Source organism: Pelodiscus sinensis, chromosome 9, assembly GCF_052426305.1.
Source record: "Pelodiscus sinensis isolate ZL-2025 chromosome 9, ASM5242630v1, whole genome shotgun sequence".
NCBI lineage: Eukaryota > Metazoa > Chordata > Testudines > Trionychidae > Pelodiscus > Pelodiscus sinensis.
The window spans coordinates 34,414,827-34,441,355 of NC_143060.1; the positions used below are offsets into that span (position 1 = coordinate 34,414,827).

Below are 26,529 nucleotides of genomic sequence, written 5' to 3' on the forward strand. Positions count from 1 at the left end.
TCCGAATCCCCCAGCCCCACCTCTGCCACAGATCATCCATGTGCAGAATTAATTTTGTTGTGTGAACCAATATGGAAGTGATCTGTCACATATCATCTCCATATTGGTGCACATAACAAAATTAATTCCACACATGGACACAAAAAATTAGAGGGAGAGCTGGCTGCAAAAATAAAAATGGGGAAGGGAGTTGTTTGTGTCTGTTAGTTTGCTTGCTTGTTTGTAACAAATAAAACTATCCAAAGTTATAGCCTAAAATCACTAGTGGGTTTCAAAAGTGTTGTGGGTGATGGGGAACAAAGAGATATTCAACGTATTGATTCCTACCAGACAATTGTTTCTACATCTGGCGCTCTCTGAGTTCTAAAGTGACCGTTAGCACCTTCCTACCTCAAGGTAGCTCCAGGAGCCTCCGGTGTGGTAGGCAAGTTTTGAAGGATAATATAGGGACACAGAGAGGGAGAATCTCAGTTTCTTTCCTTGCACTCCCCCATTTGCCAGTATTGTAATGGGGTATGCAGGGCCCACACTGGCTGGGAAGAGGTTATTGAGAGCCTGTGAGCTCAATAAGCAACAACCCATAACATGAGCTGTCAAGTCTGCAGGGATGAGATAAGAGAGGAAATCCTAGCTTAGTTTCTGTTGTGAATACTAAGATGAGCAGGCCTATATCTGGCACAACTAGACAAAAGGGGACTCTGAACCCAGGCCACAACTGCATTCTTCGGACACTGAATGAAGAAAGAAAAAAAAAAGATTGGAGCAAAAAATAAAGGCTAATATCAGGAAACCAAAAGGGGACACCAATCAGAGAACCCCAGAGGCGCCCAATGCTCCTCAAAGGCATCTAAGGAGTCTATGTATTGCCCAAAGGAACTCTGCTTGACAGCAACTATAAGAGAGACTGGAAATAGGCCCCCACAGTCATAGAACACAAGAACTTGTCCAGATTCTGTCTCCTGGTGTGATGAATGGCCAGCTTGGCCAGCACCAGGAGAAAACTGACAAAGAGATCTCAGCTTTCTGAGGCCACAGGCCAACTTAGTAGTGGCTAACTAGAAGGTATGGATTAAATGTACTAGCCTCTTAAAGAGAGGCCAGCTGGGCACAGCGGAAAACTACTACGAGCCAGAGTCTCCTTGGGGCAAGTAAGCCTGGTATGGGGCTTTTGCCTTTGCTTTGATCCCTGTAACTAATTTACTCTACTTTTGGTATCTGAGGACAAGCTGAGGTAGGAAGTAACCCATGTACATAGCAGAAAGTCTGAATAATCATACTTTAGCTAGCTTATTGCAGGGTCCCTAGACTACTTCCTCTACTGACCCACTGAGGACATTGGTGTGGAGATCACTGGACACGAGGGCAGGAAGGCCAATAAGTGTGAAATTGGGCTAAAGATTTGTCATGAAGCTACTAGATTATTGTTATACTGGACTTGTTTTCCCTGGAAATGGGGGGGACTATAAGCGACCTGGCCAGAGGACAGCTTGGTACACATGCTGCACTATAAGATAATAATCTAAGTGAAGGACTCTGCTGTAAATAACCCTACATTGGGAATGTTGCTCAGCAGCTGACAACCAGAAACCCATGCTTAGAAAGAGGAAGAGGAGCCAAGATGAAAGGGGACAAAGTTATTCACCTAATTTAAAACCACGTTATACAGCAGCATTTCATGCAAAAACTTTCCCCAAAGTTCAATGTACTTACAAAGCCACGGGTGTACTGGTTCAGCCTATCAACTGTCGCTGCCTTGGCTAGCTCTTCTTTAACATAGCTAGGAGGGGATATATCTGGAAGGCCTTGACCAAGATTAACAATTGAGGGGTCTGCAGCCACCTTAGTAAATTCAACCCTAGGGAAAAATGTGTTAAATTTTTACCAATAACATGATCCTGCTCCTTTGTCATACTTAATGTTAAAGATAAAAGCAATAGGCCTCTATTAAAGGAAGCAGCATGGGGGGGCTTATTGGGTAGTCAACTACTCGACTACTCACTTACATCCCTATTAGGAACCCCAAATGTGGGCAGAACCACTCGGGGAGATGGTGTGTCCAGACCATATCTCCTGAACAGCCTGCATTGTCAGCACTCATAGGGGAGCCTGTAGACAAAAACTGCCCACCCCCAGCTTGCTTCCTGGAGTAGGACAGCAATGAAACAATATCCCAGGGTGAACCCCGCACACACTCAGGACATAGTGGATCTTGCTGGAAAAGGCAGGTGCAGTTACTGGGGTGAATCTAGTCTAACAGATTACCGAGTTTCACAGCATCATCCAGTCATTTCACTGAACTCTATAAACATTCCTAGTCACACCAGTCTTTGAAACATTCCTAGTCATACCATTCTATAGACATATGGTTCTCAACTGGTGATTCATGGTGACTTTTTCGGTGGTCCACAGGAACATTGTCCAAAGTCACACAGTGTGAGCAGGCGCTGCCGTTAGGCTGTTTTACGCCATGTTCACAAGCACGCGGCGCATCATCCATAGCGTCACCTAGGATGTAACCGCGTTGTGTTGCCAGTAACTTCCATCTGAGGCTCTGAGCATCAGCGTAGCTGCTGCTGTCGTGCTGAGCTGTTGCTGTTTCATTCATCTTGTGCTACATGTGCTGTTTTACAGATGTGGTGTAGTTTGTTTATAATGGCAACAACAGGAAGAAATGTCAAGCTCAAGTATTCGGAGGACTACATTAAATTTGGCTTCACTTGTCAAGAAAAAGAAGGCGTGGATTTGCCACAATGTGTTATTTGTTGCAAAGTCTTGGGGAATGACTCAATGAAGCTAGCACTTCAAGTACCACTCCAAACATTGAAAAGCTTGTCAGTGAGAAGAGAATCCAACAATCTGTTAGTAAAAAATAAATTTCAAACCAAAATGTTTGTTGTCTGCTCTTTTTTATCATGTCTCAGAAAGGAGGTGGTCCACGAAAATGTTTTGATTGGCCTGCTGGTCCGTGGACTGAAACGAGTTCAGAATCACTGCTATAGTGATTTCATAGTTTGATAGTTGTTCCTTTAATCCTACCAAAAGCTAACTATAGCATCTTTAAACTGCAATTTGTTCTTCTCTTATGTGTGCTCTTTCCTTCTGCCCTTCTCTCACCAGCCAAATGTTAACCAGATAAAAACTGTGATTACAATTTCACAGACACAGACATCAATTACAGAGACTGCTGTGATGGGTCTGAGACAGAATGGTCACTTTCAAGAGGGCAGTAAGTGCATTTAAATAATCTGTCCAACCCCTTGGGTAATGTTACAAACTAATGAAATTCCGCTAATTGGCAATGACACATTGACTGATCCACTGAGGCTATTTTGAGACCAATGTAAGTTCTGGATAAAAACAATAAAATATAGTAAGTTAATTTCTACAGTGACAGGTTCAAGATGGTTAAATTAAACAGGTATAAATTAATTAAGCTAAATTGTTCAACAAAACTATAAATCTGTAGGTGCGACTATATCTGAGAATCAAACCACCTGAAACTATGAGTGCTGGGGGGTGCTGCTGTTAGCCCTGGCTTGAAGTGATCTCCATTATATACAGGGTTTACAGTTTGGTACAACAGTTTCCAGCATCCCCCTATACAAACTGTTCTAGCATCCCTGCTGTGAATTAACTTTGTTTTACATTGGTTCATTCTGCACTGCAGAATTCAAACTTAGTCACAGCTTATGACCTTGTATTGGCTTAATTCACACCTTCACCACCATATTTGATCCACTGAATCTACCTTTTAGGCATACGTGTGGCTACAATTCAACATCAAGGCTAACAAGAGATACATACTTCTGAGATGCTGGATACATAATCAGATTAGAAAAGATAACACACTAGCTGACTTTTAGAATTCTGCATATATTTTAATATGTCACTTACCACACATTGACATCGAGCCCTTCAATTCGTTTTGTGTTTTTGTGCTTGAAGGCCATTGTCTACGAGATCAAAATACATAGACAAAGGAGTTTTGTTAAGAATGACAACGTCTTATATTGTTAGACATTGTAACACTGAATGAAAACTCCGATATGCTCTTCCAAAGACACCATAACTGAACAAATTCAAGAATATAATGCTACTGATATTATAAAAGTCTTAATGGATGATAATAGTTTGATTTTAGTGTAACCTGAAAATAACCGAAATGCCTTACATTATCAATTACCCCTCACAAACTCACTGAAGTCAGGGAAAGGATAGAGATCACAGCAGAATTCAGTGCAACAGCTTTTGCTAGTTACCTACAACAGGGAAAAAATGGTTTGTACACTTTTTGAAAAACATCTATATTTTCTACTCAATTTTCTCTAGAGAAATCTATGGGTAAATTCAGAACAGATAGGATTATGACATCGGAGATATAAATTCAGAACAGATAGGATTATGACATCAGAGATACCATGGAAATCAAACATTATTCTGTTCTACACAGTTTCTTCCACTATGTTGATCTCCAGAGTATCTGAGCACTTTCTGGTAGTGAACTAAGCAGACATCTGTTGTGGTTTCCTCTCTCCTTCTTCCCTTTCCTCCCCCGCAGAGAAGTGAGTGCAGTGGAGCTTCTTGTTCTGGCAGTTTATGTACACGTTATATAATGTTGCTATGTGTTTGTTAAAAAAGGCAAGATCAAAGAAATGGACCTTGCAAGTAAAGCAGTTTGCGACAGTCATTAAGATTCATTGAAAGGATTTTTATTCAGAACTACTAAAAACATTTTAAACGCGCAGGAGAAAACATTTTTGTTATAAATTCAACACACGCCCTTCAATTAAGGACTGAGAAAATTCACATATAGTAGATCTCCAAGGACCCCCAATAAAACCAGGGATAACCAGACCCAATAATCATGGTATCTTTAAAGTTTACAAAACAAAAAAACAAATCCTAAAAGAGGGAGAGAGTAAGAAACACTTCCTTGCAGTTAGCACAGGGGGGCATGACAGCTGTTTCTATGCAGTGCCAGGACCCCACATCCTAGTGATCCCCAAAGCTGCATCCTTGGGAGTGGGGTTCCATGGGGGGCAGGGCGATGGTGGGAAGGAGCAGGGTTTGAGGGCAGGTAACAGACAGCCCCACCCTCCTTGGTCCACGGGGAGTCCCTAGCCAAACTGAGCAATTACTCCAGCCAGGGATGGCCTACGAGCTGGGGGTTTGAGACCTCTGGTCCAAGAGACTGTCCACAAACAAAAAAATTCCCCGTTTAGCTAAACAGAAAGGAAACAAGGGATGTTGCGTGTTTAAAAGGAAAAAGCTTATTTGACATTTCAAATGCTTTAACTGTTTTTCATTCTTTCTGTATCTTTAATAAAGCCTTATAAAGATTTGTAATGGTGTGTGTGTCATGGCACTGTACTAAGCAGGCTGAGGGTTTTTTATGCCAAACCCTGACCCTTGTTTAAAAATGCTTAATGTTGGATAATATCTGGGTCAGGTTAACACCTTTGGCCCATTTATTCCACCTAATTAAACACCAGCAGGCCTCAGTCCTGCAAACATACACATACTCAACATTATTATTAGTGTGTGTCGTACCCACTGGTTTTGTTTGGACTGTTTGTGCTAGTATAGTTAAGCATATGTTGCAGGTGTTTTCAGAATAGAGGCCTATGATGTCAAATCACTTCTTTCATTCTATTTTTATTGCATGGGCAAAATTCTAATCTCAGACATATGGCATGAATTTCATCAGCATAGTACAGGTCCCATTTATTCCAACAAGACATCAAATCTGTTTTGGAGGAGTTGGCAAGAAAATGTGGGATTCTTGCCAAGAGATATATCCAAATTGCAGTTAAGTGGTAGTTTTGGTTAAATATGGGTTTCCTATATTAAACTTGCATATGCAGGTGCCTGTGCCTAAAAGAGTCCTCAAACTTTGCATTGAAGAGCACAATGCAGACTGAGATTAGTGTTTGGCCATAATACACTCCTGTACAGTAATAATATGGATTATTTTATTATGCATATTTCAAATAAGCACGTTTAGCAGCTTTCACATGGTAGGTTCCTTTTTTTACTACGTAGAGCTGAGAAGTCTAGCCCTGAATCTCTCTAGTTAGTATACAGGATCTGTGTGGTCCAGCAGGAAGCTCACTGTATTGATTAACTCTTTAAATCACTTCAATTAGCTAACCACAACAGGCAGATCAATAGCAGGACTGTTATGACTGAATCAGAGTAAGCTTAAACTGTAATAAATATTTCTCTCCTGGCTGAAATCTTACTGAGAACTAAAAGAAGCCTTTGCCTGTTACAGCTTTCCTACCACAGAACATATTATGTTCAACTGATAATAGCTAGGGCTTCCCCCTCTGTGTACCTTCATCTTTGTTTTGATTCTGATGTCATAAAATGGAATTGCTGACCCTGTATTAGCTCTCAAAGACCTTAGCTCAGTTTGGGTTCTAGTGTTGCTTACTTCAAAAAAACTAAGCGATGAATTGAAATTACTAAAATGAAGTAGGATTAAGGACAGAACTTACTTAAGCAGTGTTGTTTTTTTCTCCCTGGAAGAGTGTCCTCATGCTAGGGAGAATGCTGAGGATTTCCTTATTTTATACCATATGACACACTTTCAATTACATCATTGCTTCTACCGACCTTCAAGCTAGGGAATGGAAATGATTTATCTAAGGTGAAATGCCAGCAGAATCATAATTCGCCCTAAGAGAATCAGGGCAACTAAAATTATTAGGGTTTTGGAACGGGTCCCATATGAGGAGAGATTAAAGAGACTAGGACTTTGCAGCTTGGAAAAGAGGAGACTAAGGGGGGGATATGATAGAGGTCTATAAAATCATGAGTTGTGTGGAGAAAGTGAATAATAAAAGTTATTTACTTGTTCCCATAATACAAGAACTAGGGGCCACCAAATGAAACTAATGGGCACCAGATTTAAAACAAATAAAAGGAAGTTCTTCTTCACACAGCGCATAGTCAATCTGTGGAACTCCTTGCCTGAGGGGGTTGTGAAGGCTAGGACTAGAAGAGGGTTTAAAAGAGAACTAGATAAATTCATGGAGGTTAAGTCCATTAATGGCTATTAGCCAGTATGGGTAAGGAATGGTGTCCCCAGCCTCTGTTTGTCAGAGGATGGAGATGGATGGCAGGAGAGAGATCACTTGATCAGTACCTGTTCAGTTCACTCCCTTTGGGACACCTGGTATTAGCCACTGTCGTCAGACAGGGTACTGGGCTAGATGGACCTTTGGTCTGACCCAGTATGGCCATTCTTATGTTCTTAGTGTGAAACAACACAAGGTATTCCCCATTCAACATCTAAATGTATGGTCTCCAAGCACTTTCAGCCCATTAGCAATAAAAGGAGATGAATAAGAGGGAATGAGACAGAGAAGATGCTCCTATTTATCCTTTCTTGCAATAGAAGTACAAGAAGACATCCAGTGAAAGTGAAAAGTAATATGTTCAATACTGATAAAAGGAATTACTTTCACACAATACATATGTAACCTGTGGAATTCAGTGCCATGAATGATTATGGATGCCAAGAGTTTAACAAGATTCAAAAAAAGGATTAGACATTCTGAGTGTGCCTATTGTACTGGGCTGTTGGGCAGATGCCTGCCATCCCCTGGTTTGTGAATATCGGGGTTTAGGCAGGAGATGGGCATCCAGACACCTAAGCAAGGTAGCAATGCATATACAGTACTCAGAAATGGTAACTCAGACACCTACAGAACTTCTACAGTAAAAATATAGGGACCTACATGGTAGGTACCTACAAGGTTAGGTGACAGTACTGAGTTTCAGTGGTCTAAAATTGTGGATCTGGGCCAGAGAAACTGATTTACCCAAAGTCACACACAAAATCTATGGCACAGGAGATAAGTGAACACATCACCCCAGAGTCCCAGGTTAGCCCTAACCACAATACCATCTTTCCCCCCTCGGGTCCATTAATACTATCTTTAAAGCATGAAATCAAAATGTAGAGCAAGAACCCCCTGGTATTATCATGCTAGTGTGGTTTAACATCTGATTGATTTGCACAATAATTTATTGCCATTTTCATATTAGTGTCTGGGATTAAGGCAACAATAAATGAATAAAATGTAACTGCAGAAAACATAATGCTTTGCGGACTTTCTCACAGTAGGCATCCAATCCAATATATGCTTCCTAGCAGCATCACAAAATAAGTACACCTCTAAAATAAATACTGTGTGACTTACATATAGTGTAATCTATGAATTGATGGAATACATACCGCAGAGGTCGAAAATCTGAAGAATCTTACAGGATGAACTATCTTCAGTAGCTTTGTCCTAATGCCAAGGCAGCAGAGGCTTTGTAGAGCAAAAAACATGCCTGCACAATAATTCATAAGATTCCTTTTTTAAAAAAAGCATAAACCTTTATCAAGTATTTACAGATACAAGACCAGACATGTACATTTCGTATACAAAGTTAAGCAATTTTAGAGCCTGGGATTTTTCGTCTTCTCTCACCTCTCCCCATACCAACCATAACAGATCATTTCCTTATCACACGTTAATATAAGGATGAAACTTGTTAAATCGTAATTTGCAAGACATTTTTAATATCAGGCAAAAAGAAGTTTTAATCTATTTAACAGATCTGAATTAAATGGATCAAGAGATGGATGAAAATAGAACAAAAACGAAACTCTAAATCCAAAATCTAGACACCTACGGGATTACTAATGGGATATGGAAACTTGTCTTTAATCCATTACTTCACATCCAGCCAGATCAGTAACATCTGAAAATTATCAACATCTGATGGCTCTTCAGTAGAGGATTTAAAACAAGTTGGTGGTTTCAGATGGATTTTTTATGTAGAAGTTCTCACATAAACAAATAAAAAGAAAATCACTGTCACAGTTGGTAGTGAGCACCTGCGAAAACTATTAAGGGGACTTATTTTAAAGTACTTATCAGGGATGTAAGCGACAAGTCGAGTAGTTAATTGCCTCCTGCCCCTCCCCCCATCAGAGAGAGGCAGCAAAAGAGCGGAGCAGGAGCCAGTACTGGGGGAAGCTGGCTTAAAAGCCAGTTCTCTCCAACACCATCTCTGCGGGAGCTGGGGACCAGGTGCAAGCCAGGAATCAGCTGATTCCCAGCTCACACCCAGTCCCAGAAGCTGCACCTCTGCTTTTTGAAAGTATTAAAAGGTGCCAGGCTCCTAATACATTTAAAAGGCAGAGGAGCAATGGGCTATGTATTATTTAGATCTTTTTACAAAAAAGTAACTATAAAGTTTAAACTGCTTTGGCAACATCAAATTCATAAGAGCAAAAAATAATACACCCATAGAAGATATTTTGTATGGAGTAACAGATGATTTACTTGGCTGAAAAATGGGCCCAGTAATCCATGACCACAGAAAGGAAAGAATAAAAGCCACTCTTAGAATGTGTATTTAAGCAAATGTATTGGATAACAATGTCAAAATCATTGGAATGTATTAGAGAAAAACAATATAATCTAACCGATCTACTTCTGAACTGCTACGTCACAGCAATACTGTATAATTAACTTTGTTCTGCAAAGCTAAATGATTAGAGAACAAACACAGGAAAACTGCAGACTGTATAGCCAATGGAGAATTCAAAGAAATATCAGAGGGAATCTGATAAATACTGTCTTTTTTTAAAAAGAGGTAGCCTTCCCATAAATACCTGCACTAGAAAGATTTAGTGGACTACAAACTAAATGGAAACAATTCAGATAAAATGAAAAAGGTCAGAATTAACTCCAGGAGAGCACAGAAGTTCAGTATCCTCTGTCAAGACAAAATGATTGTAACTAGTCCTTAAAATTTGGTTTGTACTAAATTTGTTTTTAAAAACCATCTTGAACTTCCATATTTATTGTTTCAATGACTCCATAACAAATGTGTCCAGTTAAAAATATACTGAATCCCATCACCATCACATACCAGAACTACAAACTTTGTCTCAGACTTTACAGTCAAGATAGCTAGCTTATTTCAATCTCAGGCAGCAATGTTTCAGTAATAAGGGTATTGCAGGCCAAATTAGACCTTCATTGACATCTGGGCAGTCCAACTTTCTTTAACAATTTGCAGCATTGTAGCTGATTGAAGGTAGTAAACAATTCTATTGGCAATCCAGAAACAGAAACAATACCCAGTAACTTCCTCAACTCTGAGAACTGCTGAGTTAACAGAAATAAAACACAACAAAACTTATTTTTGACACAAGTCAGCAGATCTGACTAAAACTGAAAAAGACAGATGTGTTGAGTTTGATCTGTATCTACTTTTGCAGACTTTTTTCCAACATACTACTTAGTCCATATATGTTATGTTCATTTACAGTAACTGTGAAATCAGCCCAGGTTTTGAAGGCCAGTTCGTGTATATTTCATTTATTTTATCAATGTAGCAGTATGGTATTTTTCAAAATTAGGTTTGCAGACCCCACCAGCCTGCTAATCAACTCCTTCCCCTCCTTCCTTCCCTGTGTTTCCCACATACAGGCAGTCCCCGGGTTACGTACAAGATAGGGACTGTAGGTTTGTTCTTAAGTTGAATTTGTATGTAAGTCGGAACTGGTACATATTGTAGGGGAAACTCTAGCCAAACATTTCTCCAGAGCTCAGTTTTATTCTCCCACACCTCACTTCCCTCAGTCCTTTATTCTCAAGCTGAGGTGTCTGCTGAAAAAAGCCGCTCCGCGTCTCCCTGGTCTGCTGGGGGGAAGCAGCTAGTGCGGGGTTGCCTCACCCCGTTTGTAAGTAGGGATCCGATGTAAGTCGGATCCATGTAACCTGGGGACTGCCTGTACTGGGAAACAGCTGTTCCACAGTGTGCACGAGGCACAGGGAGAGAGGGGGAAGAGCAGGGACCAGGTGTGCTCAGGGGGGAGGGACAGAAAGAAATGTTGAAGAGGAGGGGCAAGGGTGGAATGGGTCTGGGAAGAGGTAGGGTATAGGTAGAACCTTGGGGGCAGGGGTGGAGTAGGGACTAAGGATGTAAAATCCAATTAAAGGTGGGGTTGGCAGGTGGGCTGGAGTGCCCCTGCCTGCAGTGCGCCCAACTGGGCTTATCACAGACAGGGGCTGCTCCAGCTGGGTTGAAGCACCCCTGCCTGCGGCGGGCAGCAAGCTGCTCTATTCCCCACTGGTTAATTGAAGATGTTAAGTCTCATTCGCTAAGGATGAGGCTTACCAGTTAACTATTCACATCCCTAGTGGGGCCAGAACTAGGGGGAGACTTGGGGATCTGTAAAATTTTTAAATAAAAATGGAGGTCCTCACGTTGCTTAAGTTTGAGAATTGCTGTAGTAGTATAAACCACATTGATGTTATAAGATCACACAATGGTATTATTTTTCCAACTACTGTACTAGGGCATAGACAGACTTCCTGTAACTCTAATGCAGCACTACATCAAATGTTTTCAGCTATTATTCCATAGTATGGCTTGCCTGCTTTGCACTGCTGTTGCTAACAGAAACAGGAGATGAGACCAGAACAGAAGTAGAAACAAGGACTGAAATTTTGCAAATCTTTGCACATACAAGTGAGTGAAGTTACTCAGGTATGTATGTGATTTAATATGTGATATACCAAAAAAGGAAGTATGATAAGCACCATACAGAAAAGCAAGTGGAAGTCTGATCACAGCAAGAAGCAGCATACATTATGCTGTAGAACAGGGCATTGCAGATGTTAAATATCTATCAATAAGTACATCTGGAAATAAACATTGGGAGAACTTTGTTATCACTGTTAAAATACAACTAAATTGTGAAAGTTTTATGAAGGGCACAGTGGGGGGGAAATTACCAATATTTTGTTGGACAACATGAACAGATAAAGAGCCCAGAGTCTCGGCATGTAGTAACCATGAAACAAGACTTGTTAGATGGCCTCGTCCTTAGAAATAAAAATGTTGCTCTTTTATTGTGGTAGAGAGGGATGAGATGTTAAATTATTGTGTCTTAAATTTCTTGCTTTCCCTTTTTGAACTAAGTGGCCAGACTACCTAGGACAGGTCCTGTTTGGGCAAAAAGCAGTGACTCTAGGGGCCCAATTTTCACAGAAGCCGAGCACCTTTGGTTGTAATCAAAGGGTGCTTTGGATGAATCACACCTCTGAAATTCATGCCCCTGACTACTCTAGTCCCTAGAGCAAACTGGAAGAGAAAATAACTAGTGATAGCTCTTACTCCCTCTTTCTGGAAATCTCTAGTGCTGTCGTCTGGTCCTCCTGCTCCCCTCATTCAAGTAAACTGCCTCTTGGTTTTCCTCTCATGCAGCTCCCCAGTTCTCTGCTCAGCATCTGTATCCCACTGCTGCCTGGTGTACTCAGCTGAACACTCTTCCTCTCCAGCCAAGATCAGATTTCAACCATCCCTACCTACTCCCTGCTTTGCACCACTTACCCACAAACTGCTCTCCTGCCTCTTCCTGGCAAAGCCACCTAGACTATGTCTACACTCACGGCTTCTTGCGCAAGAATCCACAGAGCGTCTACACTGCCCATCCGCTCTTGCGCAAGTAAATGTACAGTACGGCGTGATAAGAGACAGCTCCTTGAGCAAGAGCCACGCTGTTTTCTATCAGGCTTAAGCTCTTTTGCGCAGGTGCTCTTGCGCAAGAGGGCAGTGTGGCCATTCAGCAAGCGAGTACTTGCGCAAGAATTGGCCTCCAGTGAAAAACACAGGTGGCCTCTCCGACACTCCATACAGGCAATCACCACTCATTGGTTCCCCCTAACTGGCCCCCCCTTAAAGGCACAGGCACAGAGCACAGCCATTTGCCACGTGCCGCCCGGGTAGCAGCCACAGGGAGAAACGGCAGCTGCCCAGCCACAGCCAGGTCCCTCAGACCCCATGGAGGAGCCACCCCAGAGCACCCAGCAGGCCTGAAGGGGCACCAAGCGCTGGGCTCCATGCTGGAGCACCGCCGAGGTGACTGCCCTCCTGGACCTCTGGGGAAAGGAGGAGGCCCTCCGGGACCCCAAGTCCTGGAGGAGAAATGCACACATTTTTGCCCAGATGGCCCAGGCGCTGGCTGCAAAGGGACACCAGGCCCAGACCCTGGAACAGGTCCGGGCCAAGGTGAAGGACTTGCGCCTCACCTACATGCGGGCCAGCGAGCGTGGGGGCGGCGGAGCCACTGCCTGTCCCCAGTATCACTGACTGCACCAGATCTTGGGGGACAAAGGGGCCACTCCCTGCTGACCCAGGTGGACATGGCAGTAGCCACCCAGTGGTCCGACCCAGGCCACCAGAGAAGGAGGAGGAGGAAGGAGACCAGTCCTCAGACAAGGAGGAGAAGGTGACAGAGGACAGCAGCCAGACCTCACCATCCCAGCCCAGCACCAGTCAGGATGTGTCCCGGGCATCCTCCGAAGCCGGCGACGGATTGTCTGGTGAGTGCAGTGGCTACCATTTGCAAGTATGCTGGAGAAGGGGGGAGAGGGAGAGGGCCACAGGATGGGGGAGAGGTAGCAGCACATTGCACAAGTGCAGCTAGGGTTGCCAGGTGTCCAGTTTAGAACCGGACAGTCCACTCTTTGAGCTTTCTGTTCAGGAAACAAATTGAGAGGATAAAAATGAGAAAATATACATGTCTGGGATATTTTAACTAAGACGTAATGTAGACTGTCATGTAATGTCAAGTGTGTCCGATATTTTTGTTGAAACCATCAGGCAACCCTATATGCAGCCAGGGCAAGTGGCACAGAGAAGCGGCAGCTAACCCCAGCACATGCCTAGGACCCCAAGGACTCCGCTCGACCAGACTGGGCGGGGGGGGGGGGGGGGGGAAGGTTTGGCCAGGAGTAGGCCAGCCCCAAGGTTGCAGGCCTAACAGCCTAACCCCACACAGCCTAAAGGGTGCTGCACACAGCACACATCCATGGCCACCTCTGGGACACTGTAGCTTCCCCTGGAGAAGGCACAATAGCCCCCCCCAGGGGGCTCCTGGGCCACCTTGGGACCCCCTCTCCTGCTGCCCCAGGGGAATTCCCCCTTACCAGCCACACCTGTCCCCGGGCATCGTGACATGCTGGGAGGAGGGCACGGGGCTCTGGAACACCATTTGGGACAGGGCTCACTGACCATGTTGCTCTCCTCTGCTTCTCCTGCAGTGGGATCCCCAGCCAGCGAGGGATCTTCCAGCCCCATCCCGCTGGTGCAAAGGATCCGGGGCCCGTCACAGCACTCCTGGGACCACCACCACCTGCTCCACCGCCACATCTGCACGATTGAGCACATGGAGCATGCTCTGACAGAGAAGATCCACACAGATGTGGAGTGGCGGGAGCGGGTGTGGGGCCAGTACGTGGAGCGCTGCGACCGTGTCTGCACTCTCCTGGGCACCATTGCCGACTGGATGGGCCCTGTGCAGCAGCCCAATGCTGCCAGGCCCCCCTCTGCCACCCCTAGCTCTCCGCCCGCTTCTCCTCCTGCCTTGCCTATGCCCCCTCCCAAGGTCCCCCACCCTCGGCACCTCCTGGTGCAGCCTGCCCCAACCCGGCAGGAGGGGCAGAGGAGCCCCCGCACCCGTGGGGGTGGAGAGGCCTCCATTATCCATCATGAAGCTCTCCCAGTTCAGGATCCCCTCCTCCCAGTTCAGGGTCCCCTCCTCCCCACAGTGCACTCCCTTCCCCATGTAAATAAAAAGGTGCCTTATGTACAGCAAGTGAATTTTATTTTTTGGGAGGAGAGGGAAGGGTGGTAGGAAGGGGTGGTGATGGGAGCGGGAAGTGGGGGCATAGGGGAATCCCTGCGGTCAGAGGTGTCAGAGTGGCCTATTGTGGGGCCTGATCCAGCATCACCCGGAGGGCTTCTCGGACCCGAATCCCATGGCGGTTGGTCTGCCAGGTGGTGGCCATGTGGGGCTGGTGGTAGGCCTGGCCCTCACCTACCATCCAACCCGGGAGGAAGGCCAGGAGCACACAACATGCCGAGATGACCTCCGGGATGTGGTGCACCCCCATGTCCAGGCAGGTCAGGAGGCACCTAAACCGGGCCTTCAGACGACTAAAGGCGCACTCGACAGGATTGCGGGCCCATTCCAGGTGGCTGTTGAAGTTGGCCTGGCTGTGGTCCAGGTGGCTGGTGTATGGCTGCATCAGCCAGGCCATCAGGGGGTAGGCCGCATCCCCCAAGATGCACACTGGCATCCTGACATCCCCAATGGTGAATTCCCGCTGGGGGAAGTAGGTGCCCGCCTCCAGCCTGTGGCACAGGCCCGAGCGCCTGAAGATGCGAGTGTCATGGGCCCGCCCAGACCACCCCACATAAATGTCCTGGAACCGGCCCTGGTGGTCCACTAGCCCCTGGAGCACCACGGAGCAGTAGCCCTTCCGGTTTATGAACCGGGCCGCTTGGTGCTCTGGCGCCTGGATGGGGATGCAGGTCCCGTCTACGGCTTCCCCCACAGTTCGGGAACCCGAGACGGGCGAAGCTGGTGTCCACGTCCCTGGGGCGGATCACCCTCTGGAGCAGCACGTCACTGATGGTGTTGACGACCTGCAGAGGGATGCATGGAATGAGACACAGTGTGTACATGGGCCCCTGGAGTGTGCTCACCCTCCCTTTGATGGCCCCTCCCCCTACGCAGGCCAGGGCCCTCTGCCCCCCGGGATCTGCCCCTCCCCACCAGCGGGGCTGTGTGCAGGAGGGACAGTGTGATCCCCTGTGTGCGGGGCTTTCCCTTGCCCCTACAGACTCCTCCCGCCCGGTCTGGTCCCTTCCCTCCCCCAGAACGAGTCCATGGTCCACGGAGGGCCTTACCTGCCGGACAACCGCACCGACGGTGGACCTGCCCACCCCGAACTGGTTCGCCATGGAGCAGTAGCTGTCTGGTGTGACCAGTTTCCAGAGTCCAATCGCAACCCTCTTCTCCATTGGGATGGCGGGGCGCAGGCGGGTGTCCTGCTTCCGGAGCGCAGGGGTAAGCCAGGTGCAGAGCTCATGGAATGTCCCCCTGCACATCCAAAAGTTCTGCACCCATTGCTGGTCTCCCCATTGTCCCAGCGCCAGGCGCTCCCACCAGTCCCCATTGGTGTCATAGCTCCAGAGGCACCTGTCAGTGGTAGGGTGCAGGTGCTCGAGCCCAGCTGCAGCCGTGGCGAGGTCCTGCACCTGCTGCCCAGTCTCCAGCTCCTGCTGGAGCAATGTAGCTCCCTGGTGGAAGAGCTCCACAGCCTCTGTAATGGCCATGAGGAGCGGATGTTGCTCTCTGGGGTCCTCCTCCGGCTCTATGGCTGTGACGGTGGCAGCGAGGGTGCCCAGGGGCACTTGCCAGCAACAGAGGTGACAGGTGCTGTTCTGGCTCTCGCTCCCTCAAAAGAGTGCGTGAGCATGCAGCCACAGGGAAATGGCTGTCCAGGAGTCCCTTTAAGTACGTTTCCTAGTGGGGGTCCGGCGCATGTCCACAGACGCTGCTGGTGACCTCTTGACAAGGACGATTTGCTTCCGGAGACACGTTCTTGCGCAAGGGCTTCCCACCAATGTGGACGCTTTCTTGCGCAAGAGCTCAGCGTTCTTACAATGCGGTTCTGTAGACATTTTCTTGCGCAAGACATTCCTGCGCAAGAACCCGCCAGTGTAGACATAGCCCTAGTATCAGAACCAACAGCTTTGGCATTATTACCCAACATCTAACTCAACAGGATTCTCAAGGTAGTTCACATAAGGGTCTGTAGCCAAGAAACAGAGCTATCTAGTGGGAAAAGACCAGAAGTTAGGTCAGGATTTGGTTGGTTGGTTGGTTGGTTGGCTTTTAATAAAAACCAAAAGCAACACTTTACATTCTAGCTACGTCTCAAAGTTTATAACAGTTGTAATTCTCCTTTACACTTTGTGGTTCTCAAGCTTGAAGAAACTCTCCAGGGTCTTGAGAGTTAAGCCTGCATGTAGTTTTATATACTGTATATAGCCCCATTCCTTTGTGTGCTTTGGTGAGGAACATGATACTCAAGAATACTACAAACACATCATCCCCAAAGTAACGTGTATATATACACATTTTCTGTTGGACTTGCAAATATAGGAGCTGTCAATATCTCAGACTGGCTTTCTCCCCTGATTTGAAGTGCTTCATGGGCCAAACTGAGATGTGTGTCTTCACATGTGGCTGCTATGTCTGGGAAAGGCTCTCTTCTGAGTCCACTCCAAAGTTTTATTAATACCACTTATAAAATACAAGACAGGTCAACCCAAGAGACTGTCCAATTACTGCTACAGTTAACATTGGAGGGTATGATCAGGGCAGGTGAGCCATTCTCTGGAAGAACACACAAGTTGTCTGTGTGCATGAAAGCCCATTTTTATGTTGTTATTCTGGGCAAGATTTGTTATTTGTTTCCATGCTACTTTCATATTGCATGCAAAGAGAACAAAAAAAATACTCTATGGCAGGTAGTTGAGTTTAAATTTCTGCTTTAGTGTTATTATATAGCTGCTTAATGTTATATTTATTTCATGCTTTCACCAGTAACTGCCTAATCACTTCTGATTATTTTCACCCAGAAGCATATAATATTTACAGCTCAGAAATGGAAGGCCCTGTAGCCCCAGTCCTGCAATCTGATTGGCAAGACTAACCCTCTTAAATTCATATGGAACTTCCTCAACCTCAGTGGGCTACATGTGAACTTAACCGTGCATTATGAGGGTCTAATCGCTTTCAATTGTGATTTAGCAGAGTAATATAAAGAACAGCAAAAATGCTTTCAATGTGAAATAGAACATACATAAGAATGGCCGTACTGGGTCAGACCAAAGGTCCATCTAGCCCAGTATCCTGTCTACCGACAGTGGCCAGCACCAGGTACCCCAGAGAGGGTTGACCGAAGACAATGATCAAGCGATTTGTCTCCTGCCATCCCTCTCCAGCCTCTGACAAACAGAGGCTAAGGACACCATTTTATCCCCTGGCTAATAGCCTTTTATGGACCTAACCTCCATGAATTTATCCAGCTTCTCTTTAAACTCTATTCTAGTCCTAGCCTTCACCGCCTCCTCTGGCAAGGAGTTCCACAGGTTGACAACACGCTGTGTGAAGAAGAACTTCCTTTTATTAGTTTTAAACCTGCTACCCATTAATTTCATTTGGTGTCCTCTAGTTCTTCTATTATGGGAACTAATAAATAACTTTTCTTTATCAGCCCTCTCCACACCACTCATGATTTTATAGACCTCTATCATATCCCCCCTCAGTCTCCTCTTTTCTAAACTGAAAAGTCCCAGTCTCTTTAGCCTCTCCTCATATGGGACCCGTTCCAAACCCCTAATCATTTTAGTTGCCCTTTTCTGAACCCTTTCCAAGGCCAAAATATCTTTTTTGAGGTGAGGAGACCACATCTGTACACAGTATTCAAGATGTGGGCGTACCATAGTTTTATACAGGGGCAGTAAGATGTTCTGGGTCTTATTTTCTATGCCTTTCCTAATAATTCCTAGCATCCTATTTGCCTTTTTGACCAAATAAAGGCCATATCACTGACACATTCCAGCCTCAGGGTATGTTTATACAACAAGCATTGCAGCAGCAGCACTGTGACTATACCACTGTAACACTCTAGCTTAGGGTATGTCTACGCTGGAAAGTTTTGGCAATGCAAAACTGTTGACATGCAAAAGTTGGCAAAAAGACATCATGTTTACACTGCCATCCTCTGTCGACATATCATGCACACATTGTGAGCTCCCCCACTGACAGAAAGACCAAAGCAATGTGGGTATGCATGAGAGTGTCATCTTCAGTCGCTAGGCACTGTGGGAACACACAATATAGCACAAGGCATTTTGGGAACATGAAAAACGTCCCGTCAGCCACATCTTTGCTTCACAGCCCTTCCAGAGCTTATGACTTACTTTTGCACCATTTGAAACTGCCAGTCCTTGCTGCACACTCCAGCATCTGCAGTGAGAAATCATGGATCTCAGATGTCCAGACTCTCTCCTACGCTGTGTTCAATGTGCTTACGACACCATGCATTGCAGCAGAGCTACTGTTGGACTTATTCTCAGAAGAAAAAAGACTTTGATGCAGACAACAGTGTGACACAGACAGCAGCAACTAGGCACTGCATTTTGGCTGTCACAGATAGCTGTGAACAGTAGTGTGTAGCTTTTGAGCTAGGGAAACCAATTCTGCGAGTATATCTACACCGCACCACTATTTCGAGATACCAAGGTATCCCGAAATAGCTATCCAGCATCTAAACAAGCCGCCCATTATTTCAAAATATTTTTCAAAATAACAGGTATGCTATTTCGCCATCCCGGTAAACCTCATTGCACGAATAAGGGATGGCTCGAAATAGCGCTTTATTTCTAAATTTGGCATTGGGCAGATGCGTCAAATTTCAAAATAAGCTATTCTGAAATAAAATTGAAATAAGATACGCCATTTGCATAGCATAAATTGCGTATCTTATTTCTAGCGTAGGGTATGGTGTAGACACACCCTGAGTAGTGGGATCACATTGTCTTGGAGGTATAGGATGAAGAGCTGTGGCTACAGAACTTTCCGGTATACAAAGAAACCTTCCTAGAGCTATGCAATGAGCTGGTCCCTGAACTACGGTGCAGACACCGGAATGAGAGGTGCTCTCGGCAGAGAAGCATGTTGTGATTGTTCTGTGGAAGCTCTTGACTCTCAGTTGCTACCGTTCAGTTGCAAATCAGTTTGAAATGGGGAAGCCTATGGTTGAGGCAGCACTTTTGCAAGTGTTGCAGGGCAATAAAACACATTTTTCTACATAGAACTGTGACTCTGGGAAATATGGATTATATAGTTGCTGGCTTTGCAAAATGGGCTTTTCAAACTGAGCTGAGGCAATCAATGGCATACATCGTCCCATTATAAAACCATCCCACCTTGCCACAGAGTTCAGCATTTGGAAGGGGTACTTTTCAATGGAGCTTAACGCACTTGTGGATCACCGTGGGCATTTCACAGACATAAATGCAGCACTGGAAAGATATATGATGCATGCATCTTCAGGAACAAGGGACTATAAAGAAAGCTACAGGCAGGAACTTTCTTTCCAGACCACAAAATTACAGTGGGGGATGTGGAAATGCTCATAGTGATCCTCAGTGACCCGGCTTATCCCTTGCAGCCCTGGCTCATGAAACCTTACGTGAGGCTTCAATGTAAGAAGTGCTTCAACCACAAGCTACGCTGATGCCGCATGGTTGTTGAATGTGCCTTTGGCAGATTGAAAGCTAGATGGAGATGTCTCTATGGCAGGATGGACTTTCAGGAGGATCATATCCCCATGGTTGTGATCACATGTGGTTGCTTATATAATCTGTATGAGAATAAGGGTGAAGTGTTTGCCTGTGGGTAGAGAACTGGGGCACAGCACCTGGACACATAGTTTGAACAGCCAGACACTCGGGCTATCAGAGTAGCTCATAGAATGGACATCAACATCAGGGAGGCTCTGAAGAACCCTTGACAATGAGGGGCACTGACACGCCTATATTTTAAGATTGCTTCCCTGCCTCATCCCGCTATCCATCCTGAGTAAGGCATTGCCATAAAACCAAGGGATACAGCAGGCTTCCACTAGGGCCAAAGTGATTAGTATGGATAGTGTCACTCAAAATAAACTCATTGAAACCTGAATCAGTTTTATCCTTACTGAACTCTTTCAATCATGGTCACACACATAGTGTGAATGCTTGCTGGTAAGGGAGGGTAAGAGTAGAGGAAAACCTCACAATTGTGTTAACATTCAGCTGTCAAAGTCACTGCTGGGGTGGTGGTAGAGTAAGCTGGCAAATAAAACATCACCAGACAGTGACAAGGAGTGTGCGGACAAGGAGGGAGGGCTGCTGGATACAGAACTTTGCATGTGTTGCTCAGGAGGCTTCTATGTGGCCATAGAGAGAGGGTTGCTAGGTAAAGAATTCTCCATGAGCTGACAGGGTTCTGTTCACTCAGCACCTTAATCAGACACTTCAGCGTCTTGGTTTGGTCTTCAATGAGCTTTACCATTAGCTCAGTAACTTCTGTTCTAGCTTTCATCTCCCTGGCCTGCCTTTCCTCCCTCTCCTCAATCTGGAGCATTGAATGTTGCAAAACATCCTTTGCTAGGTCCCCTCTGTCCCCCCAGATCTTTTCCTGAGTTGACCGATTCTTTATCCCATACTGATAAGATCCATAATCTCTGGGTGCTCCAAGCAAGTGAGCATCTTGAGTGAGAGTCACCCCGTTTCCCTGAAAAGATGGCATGAGGAACCCACCATGCTGGGGCAATCAGTAGGAAATGGATTTTAAAGTTCCCAGAGGCTTGCCAAGGGATGGACGCATTTCTATTTACATGTTTACGTGGATGCAGAGCAGCAGAGTTCAAAGCACTGGCCAGAGAGGCTAATCGACCATTGTGGGAAACATCCATTGTGGAGCTCAATAAACTCAACAAACAAACCCCAAACCCTCTTGTAGTACACACTGCATGGCTGTCAACAGGAAAAAGAGGAAGAGGAACAAAAGTCATGAAAATTGACTTTTTTGTCACCAACCTTGGGCACTTTTTGCGACTTTTGTCACACTTCAATAGGAACAGTCTCTGGGTTGTGTCGCCATAAACCTTTCCCATGTAGACAAGCTCTAGGATGCTTATTAGAGTGACGGAAGGGGTTATTTTATTGCTGAGTAAGGTTATATCTGCACTAGTGAGCTGGCAGAAGTATAGCCATACTGACGTAGCTGCACCAGCGTATGATAACTCATGTACTGGAATAATCTGCATACTGTGGGATACTGAGAGCCACTGAACCAAACTGTAAACCCTGGATACAATAGCAACCATGTCAAGTCAGGGTGTGCTGCAACACCCCCAGCAGCCTTAATTCCAGCACTTACATTCATGTAGCTGCTCTATGTCAACTGGTCAATATAATAAAACCTCCTCTGTAAATGGCAGTAACTGTGTTGGTGGGAGACGCTCTCCTGTCGAGGTGGCACTGTTCACACTACCACTTATGTCAGTGAAAACTGTTGCTGGGGGAAGGGAGTGTTTTTTCACATCTCTGAGGCTACATCTAGACTGCAAGCCTCTTTTGGAAAAGAGCATCTAGACTACAACCAATACTTTCGAAAAAGCAAGCCGCTTTTTTGAGAGAGTACCCAGGCAGTCTGGATGTTCTCTTTCGAAAAAGCACAGTTTGCATTATGTAGCGCCTTTTTTCAAAAGAGCACTTTTGAAAAAAGGCGTTATTCCTCCTAAAACGAGGTTTTCCATGGTTGAAAAAACTTGATTTACTTTCGAAAGAATGCGGCAGCAGTCTAGACGCAGGGGAAGTTTTTTCGAAAAAAGGCCACTTTTTCGAAAAAACCCTGAAAGACACACATTTTGTCAACAGAAGTGGTTGTGTGGGTGGCCTACATCCATCTTCTGGTTGCTGGACTGATGGAAGAATTCTTCCACAGACCTAGCTGCATTTCTAGCAGAGGTCAGGCTGAGGAAAGTGTGTGAAATTTAAAAAAGGCACCATGCAATGTACCTAAGTCAATCTAACTTATAGGTCAGGTCTGAATCTGCCACGATGCCTTTCCTCTGTTTCCGTTTGGTTAGGATGCCCACAAACCATCAGCCACCCCGCTACACTTGGCAGACTGATGTATTTAGGGTTAGGACAGCCGGTGAGATTTACAGCCTTATTACAGTTTGCTATTTCGAGCTCTGTTTGCAACAGAGACAGGGGCAGAATCCAGCTCCAGCTTTGGTGTCTGCTCCCCGCTCCCCGAAGTTTGGACAGTAGAGGACAGTAGGAAATGTCCCCCACCTAGCCCGGGGCGGGAGCTCTCCGGATCCCTCCCCTCTAGCCTGGGAGCTCTCTGGAATCTGGATCCCCCCAGGGGTGCAGGCCCCTGCCTGCCACTAGCGGCTGGTTTGCCCTGCGGAGGCCGCAGGAGCCCGAGGCACGGCTGGGCGGCGAGCCAAGGCCAGACGGGCGCCGAGCGGCAGCGCGGTCTCCTTACCTCGGGGCCGCGCGCGGCCTCTCTCCCGCCTAGCGCGTGCGGCGGCCCAGCCAGCCCGAGCAAGGAGAAGGGGACACGCAACTCGGCTCCGCTTCGCCGGACTCAGCGCCCCCACCCCTACCCCCCGAGGGGCGGGGACAGAGAGAGGGGCGAGGCCGGGACCTCCTACCCCAGGTTCCAGGTGAGTGGCCCTCCCCGCGCGAGCGGCTCCCCTCCCTCCTTCCCCGTCACTGCCCCTAAGGACCCACCCCCTGCAGAGAAATGCCCCGCTCTCTAGTCTAGAGCAAGTTGCAACCAGGGCATGTAATTCCTCCTCCCCCCTCCCCATACAGATGCGGGACCTCACCCATTTCTCCTACAACAGCTGTCACCCTCCCCCCCCCCCCCGGCAAAAAGGAATTAATCCCTCCCCCCTTCTCAAATTGGAGGTATTGCCAGGTATTTACATGGGGGTTCCTGTGCTGCCAGCCTCCATCTCAAACCCTCCTTCACCTTCAACATTTATAATAGTGTTAAATATATTTTAAATAGTTTTAATGTATAAAGGGAGAGGGGAGGTTGCACCGGGAGACTTGCTGTGTGAAAGGGATCACCAGTACAAAAGCTTGAGAACCACTGCTGTACCCTGCATGTAGGGTATGTGGCTAAGGTTGCTACCTGTTCAGGTTTCCTAGGATTGTTTTGTGTGTGTGAATTAACCGTTTATTAATGTTCACGATTATTAAAAATACAAAATGATAAACAGTGTACAGCTTCTGTGGGGCACCAAATACCACACAAGTCACAGGATAGCCAATCAATTTATGCAATCATGCAAAGCTGCAAGACCAGCCAAAATAAAGTCAGATGATATTGCAGACATAATGTGTTCAGATAAAGGGGTGACAATAATAAAGACATACCCAAATAGGCAAAAAAGGAAGGAGAAAATGGGGGGCAGGATGGGATAAGCAGAAGAGATCAAGGTGAAATGGAAGTCTGATGTTATTTAAGTTCTCTCAGTGTTCTTTATCCAAATGTATCAAGAAACTTGGTTCACAATTTAGATTCTTCTCACAACCATAACATTTGGTTTTTAAATGTAAGCTAACAAAACTAAAACTTCAGAGAAGCACTAGTAGAGCACTTGGATGGTTAGCTGCTGTATCCAAATGGCAAAGCCACAAATTAATGTTGCATATAATTGCAAAAAAGTGCCAGTAAAGTTTTTCTGTCACACCACACCAGCAGGGAGGTTGGTCATGTGATATATTTATAGAAGAGCTATTTTTATGACATTTTATAAACATTCCTACAACATGCTATTGTTTTATTTTTTTGCTCTTGCTATTTGTAAAATCAAGATGATTTAATATAATAAATTCAACTGTATAAAAATTTGAGAGAGTGGGAAAGTTTATAACTGTTATAGTCACAGGACAAGCTACACTTTAGACTCTATTTTGTCCTCCGGGAGTGGATCCTTTACCTGACTGCATGGCTTCTTCTCTCTCTGTGGTGGGGCCACATGGTTCAACCACTCTGGAGGTATGTCTACACAGCAATAGGAAGATACAATTGTAGCCCATGCAGGCCTATCCAAGCTAACTTGCTAAAAATAGCAGTGTAGCTGCAGCAACATAGGCTAGATATCCATGTACAATCCTGCCCACGACCCTAAGTACACACGTGGGTATGTATGGCAGTCTAGACATACCCTGAGAGTGGCTCTCAGTTGTGACTAACATAAGTTTCTCCTACAAAAGTGCTGGTGTGGACTAGGGTTTTGACTGGAATGCCCAGCTGAAAAAGGAGCCTGACAGTTCCAGGCAACATTGCAGATTGGGCTGTTAAAAGTCTGATCGGCAGTGTTCTAAGGCTAAGACATGCTAGTCCCTACTGTCCTGGCTCCACACTGCATCCAGAAGAGGTTGGTAGGTCCAGCTCCTAAGAAGGGGCTCCATGCATTGCCCCTACCCCAAGCACTGGCTCTGCACTCCCACTGGACAGGAATGGTGGCCAGTGTGAGCTGCTGGGGTGGTGCCTATTGGTGAGAGCAGCACATGGGCACAGCGGGCCCCCTGTCTAGGAGCTGGACCTGCTGGCCACTTCCAGGGCACAGCACAGAGTTAGAACAGGCATGGAGCCTGCCTTAACCCTGCTTCACCACTGCCCAGGAGCTGTGCCCTAACCTTGAGTGCCAACCCTCTGCCCCAACCTCTTCCCTAGCCCTGAGACACACACCCAAATCCAGAGACCCCCTTCTTGCAACCCAAACCCATCACCCCTTCCCACTCCCCATCTCCCAGTCCAGAGCCACCCCCCTACATACTGAACCCTTCATTTATGGCCCCACCCTGGAGCCTGCACCCACAGTAGAGAGCCCTCACACCACAAACCCCTGCCCCAGTCTAGTGAAAATGAGTGAGGATGAGGGAAAGTGAGCCACTGAGGGAGGGGGAATGTAGTAAGTGAGGTCAGGGCCTTGAAGAAGGGGCATGGAAAGGGCATGATTTCCGGGAAGGGATGAGGCTAGAGCATTTGGTTTTGTGCGAGTAGAAAGTTGGCAAACCTAGTGTGGACAGCCCAGTGTCAGAGGGGTAGTTTAATTACGCCAGCAGGAGAAGCAACTACACGGGACACTTTACAGCAGCATAGCTGTAGTGGTACAACTGCTGCTGTAAGGCCTGTAGTGTAGACATAGCCTTAGTCAATGCAGTGAATGACTTACATAGGTGGGAGTTTCTTGCAGTTACACTTTTGAGTAATTATGTCAGTCTAACTCTGTAGTGTAGGCCAGGCCTTGCTGCAGTACCATGTGATAGCCAGAGCTGCCCCATCTATAGGACAGTTCAGGGCAGCTATTCTAGGCCCTGTGCATTGGGGAGCCCCACGACTACTGCCCCAGTCATCCTATGGATGGGACCATCTCCCATGTTAGCCACATACTGCAACATTTTAGAAACTTCTAAATATGATTTAAATAGCTTTTCTGTACACAATAATGTTGTGATTTTTTCAGGTCCAGTATCATAGAACCTGGCTGGGTTAGAAGAAACAGCATTAATTTTCCTGTTACAATGGTACATAGATATTGCAAGATATTGGATCTTAACCTCGATTCTTATTTCATAACATCTAGCACCACAGATAAGTAGTGCCCTGCAAATCTGCACCTATGTGCCTTATATCTGCAGATATCTGCATCTGCGGATATGGATGCAGATATCCCTGGCTCATTTTTGTGGATACGGATGCAGATACACATTTTGTATACACGCAGGGCTCTATAGATAAATGTTATTTGGATGGGGAATTATGCATGAGAGGGATAGGAGAATCCATTTTCTGATTTTTAGGGGTCTGATGTAAAACGACTAGGAGGCGTAGCATGTCAGTAATACTCATGGAAGAGAGAAATTCTCTCTCTCTCTCTCTCATTTTCATTATATATATATATATATATATATATATAATGAAAATGAGAGAGAGAGAGAGAGAGAGAGAGAGAGAGATTGGGGGCTATATTTCTGTTAATACATATACAACAAGAGAGAAAAGTT

At 45.8% G+C, this 26,529-nt stretch overlaps 3 protein-coding genes across 12 annotated transcripts in view; 1 reads left to right on the forward strand and 2 right to left on the reverse strand.

Annotated features, from left to right (window-relative positions):
* Positions 1-23,126, reverse strand: part of KYAT3 (kynurenine aminotransferase 3) — a 53,813-nt gene extending 30,687 nt beyond the window's left edge. For 3 of the 6 annotated variants that reach the window (XM_075936439.2, XM_075936438.2, XM_089780499.1), the window contains exons 1-4: positions 22,988-23,118; positions 8,246-8,346; positions 3,895-3,953; positions 1,711-1,855 (exon numbers count right to left, since the gene is read on the reverse strand). In XM_075936439.2, coding sequence (XP_075792554.2) covers positions 1,711-1,855; positions 3,895-3,953; positions 8,246-8,344 — 303 coding nt within the window. In that variant the 5' untranslated portion in view covers positions 8,345-8,346; positions 22,988-23,118. Of the gene's footprint in view, positions 1-1,710; positions 1,856-3,894; positions 3,954-4,171; positions 8,214-8,245; positions 8,347-22,987 lie in introns of those variants that run through there. The other 3 variants (XM_089780501.1, XM_089780502.1, XM_089780500.1) reach the window with 3 other exon arrangements.
* LOC149523926 (uncharacterized) lies at positions 8,856-22,655 on the reverse strand. The gene is given in 2 exon segments (XM_089780503.1): positions 8,856-15,410; positions 15,412-22,655. Coding segments are annotated over 2 exon segments (1,416 nt in total). The 5' UTR covers positions 16,204-22,655; the 3' UTR covers positions 8,856-14,786.
* The window catches only part of LOC102448694 (leucine rich repeat containing 8 VRAC subunit B), a 59,816-nt gene continuing 56,316 nt past the window's right edge, over positions 23,030-26,529 (forward strand). For all 5 annotated transcript variants that reach the window (XM_075936422.2, XM_075936430.2, XM_075936429.2 and 2 more), the window contains exon 1: positions 23,030-23,168. The gene's annotated coding sequence lies outside the window, so the exon portion shown is untranslated. The remainder of the gene's footprint in view (positions 23,169-26,529) is intronic.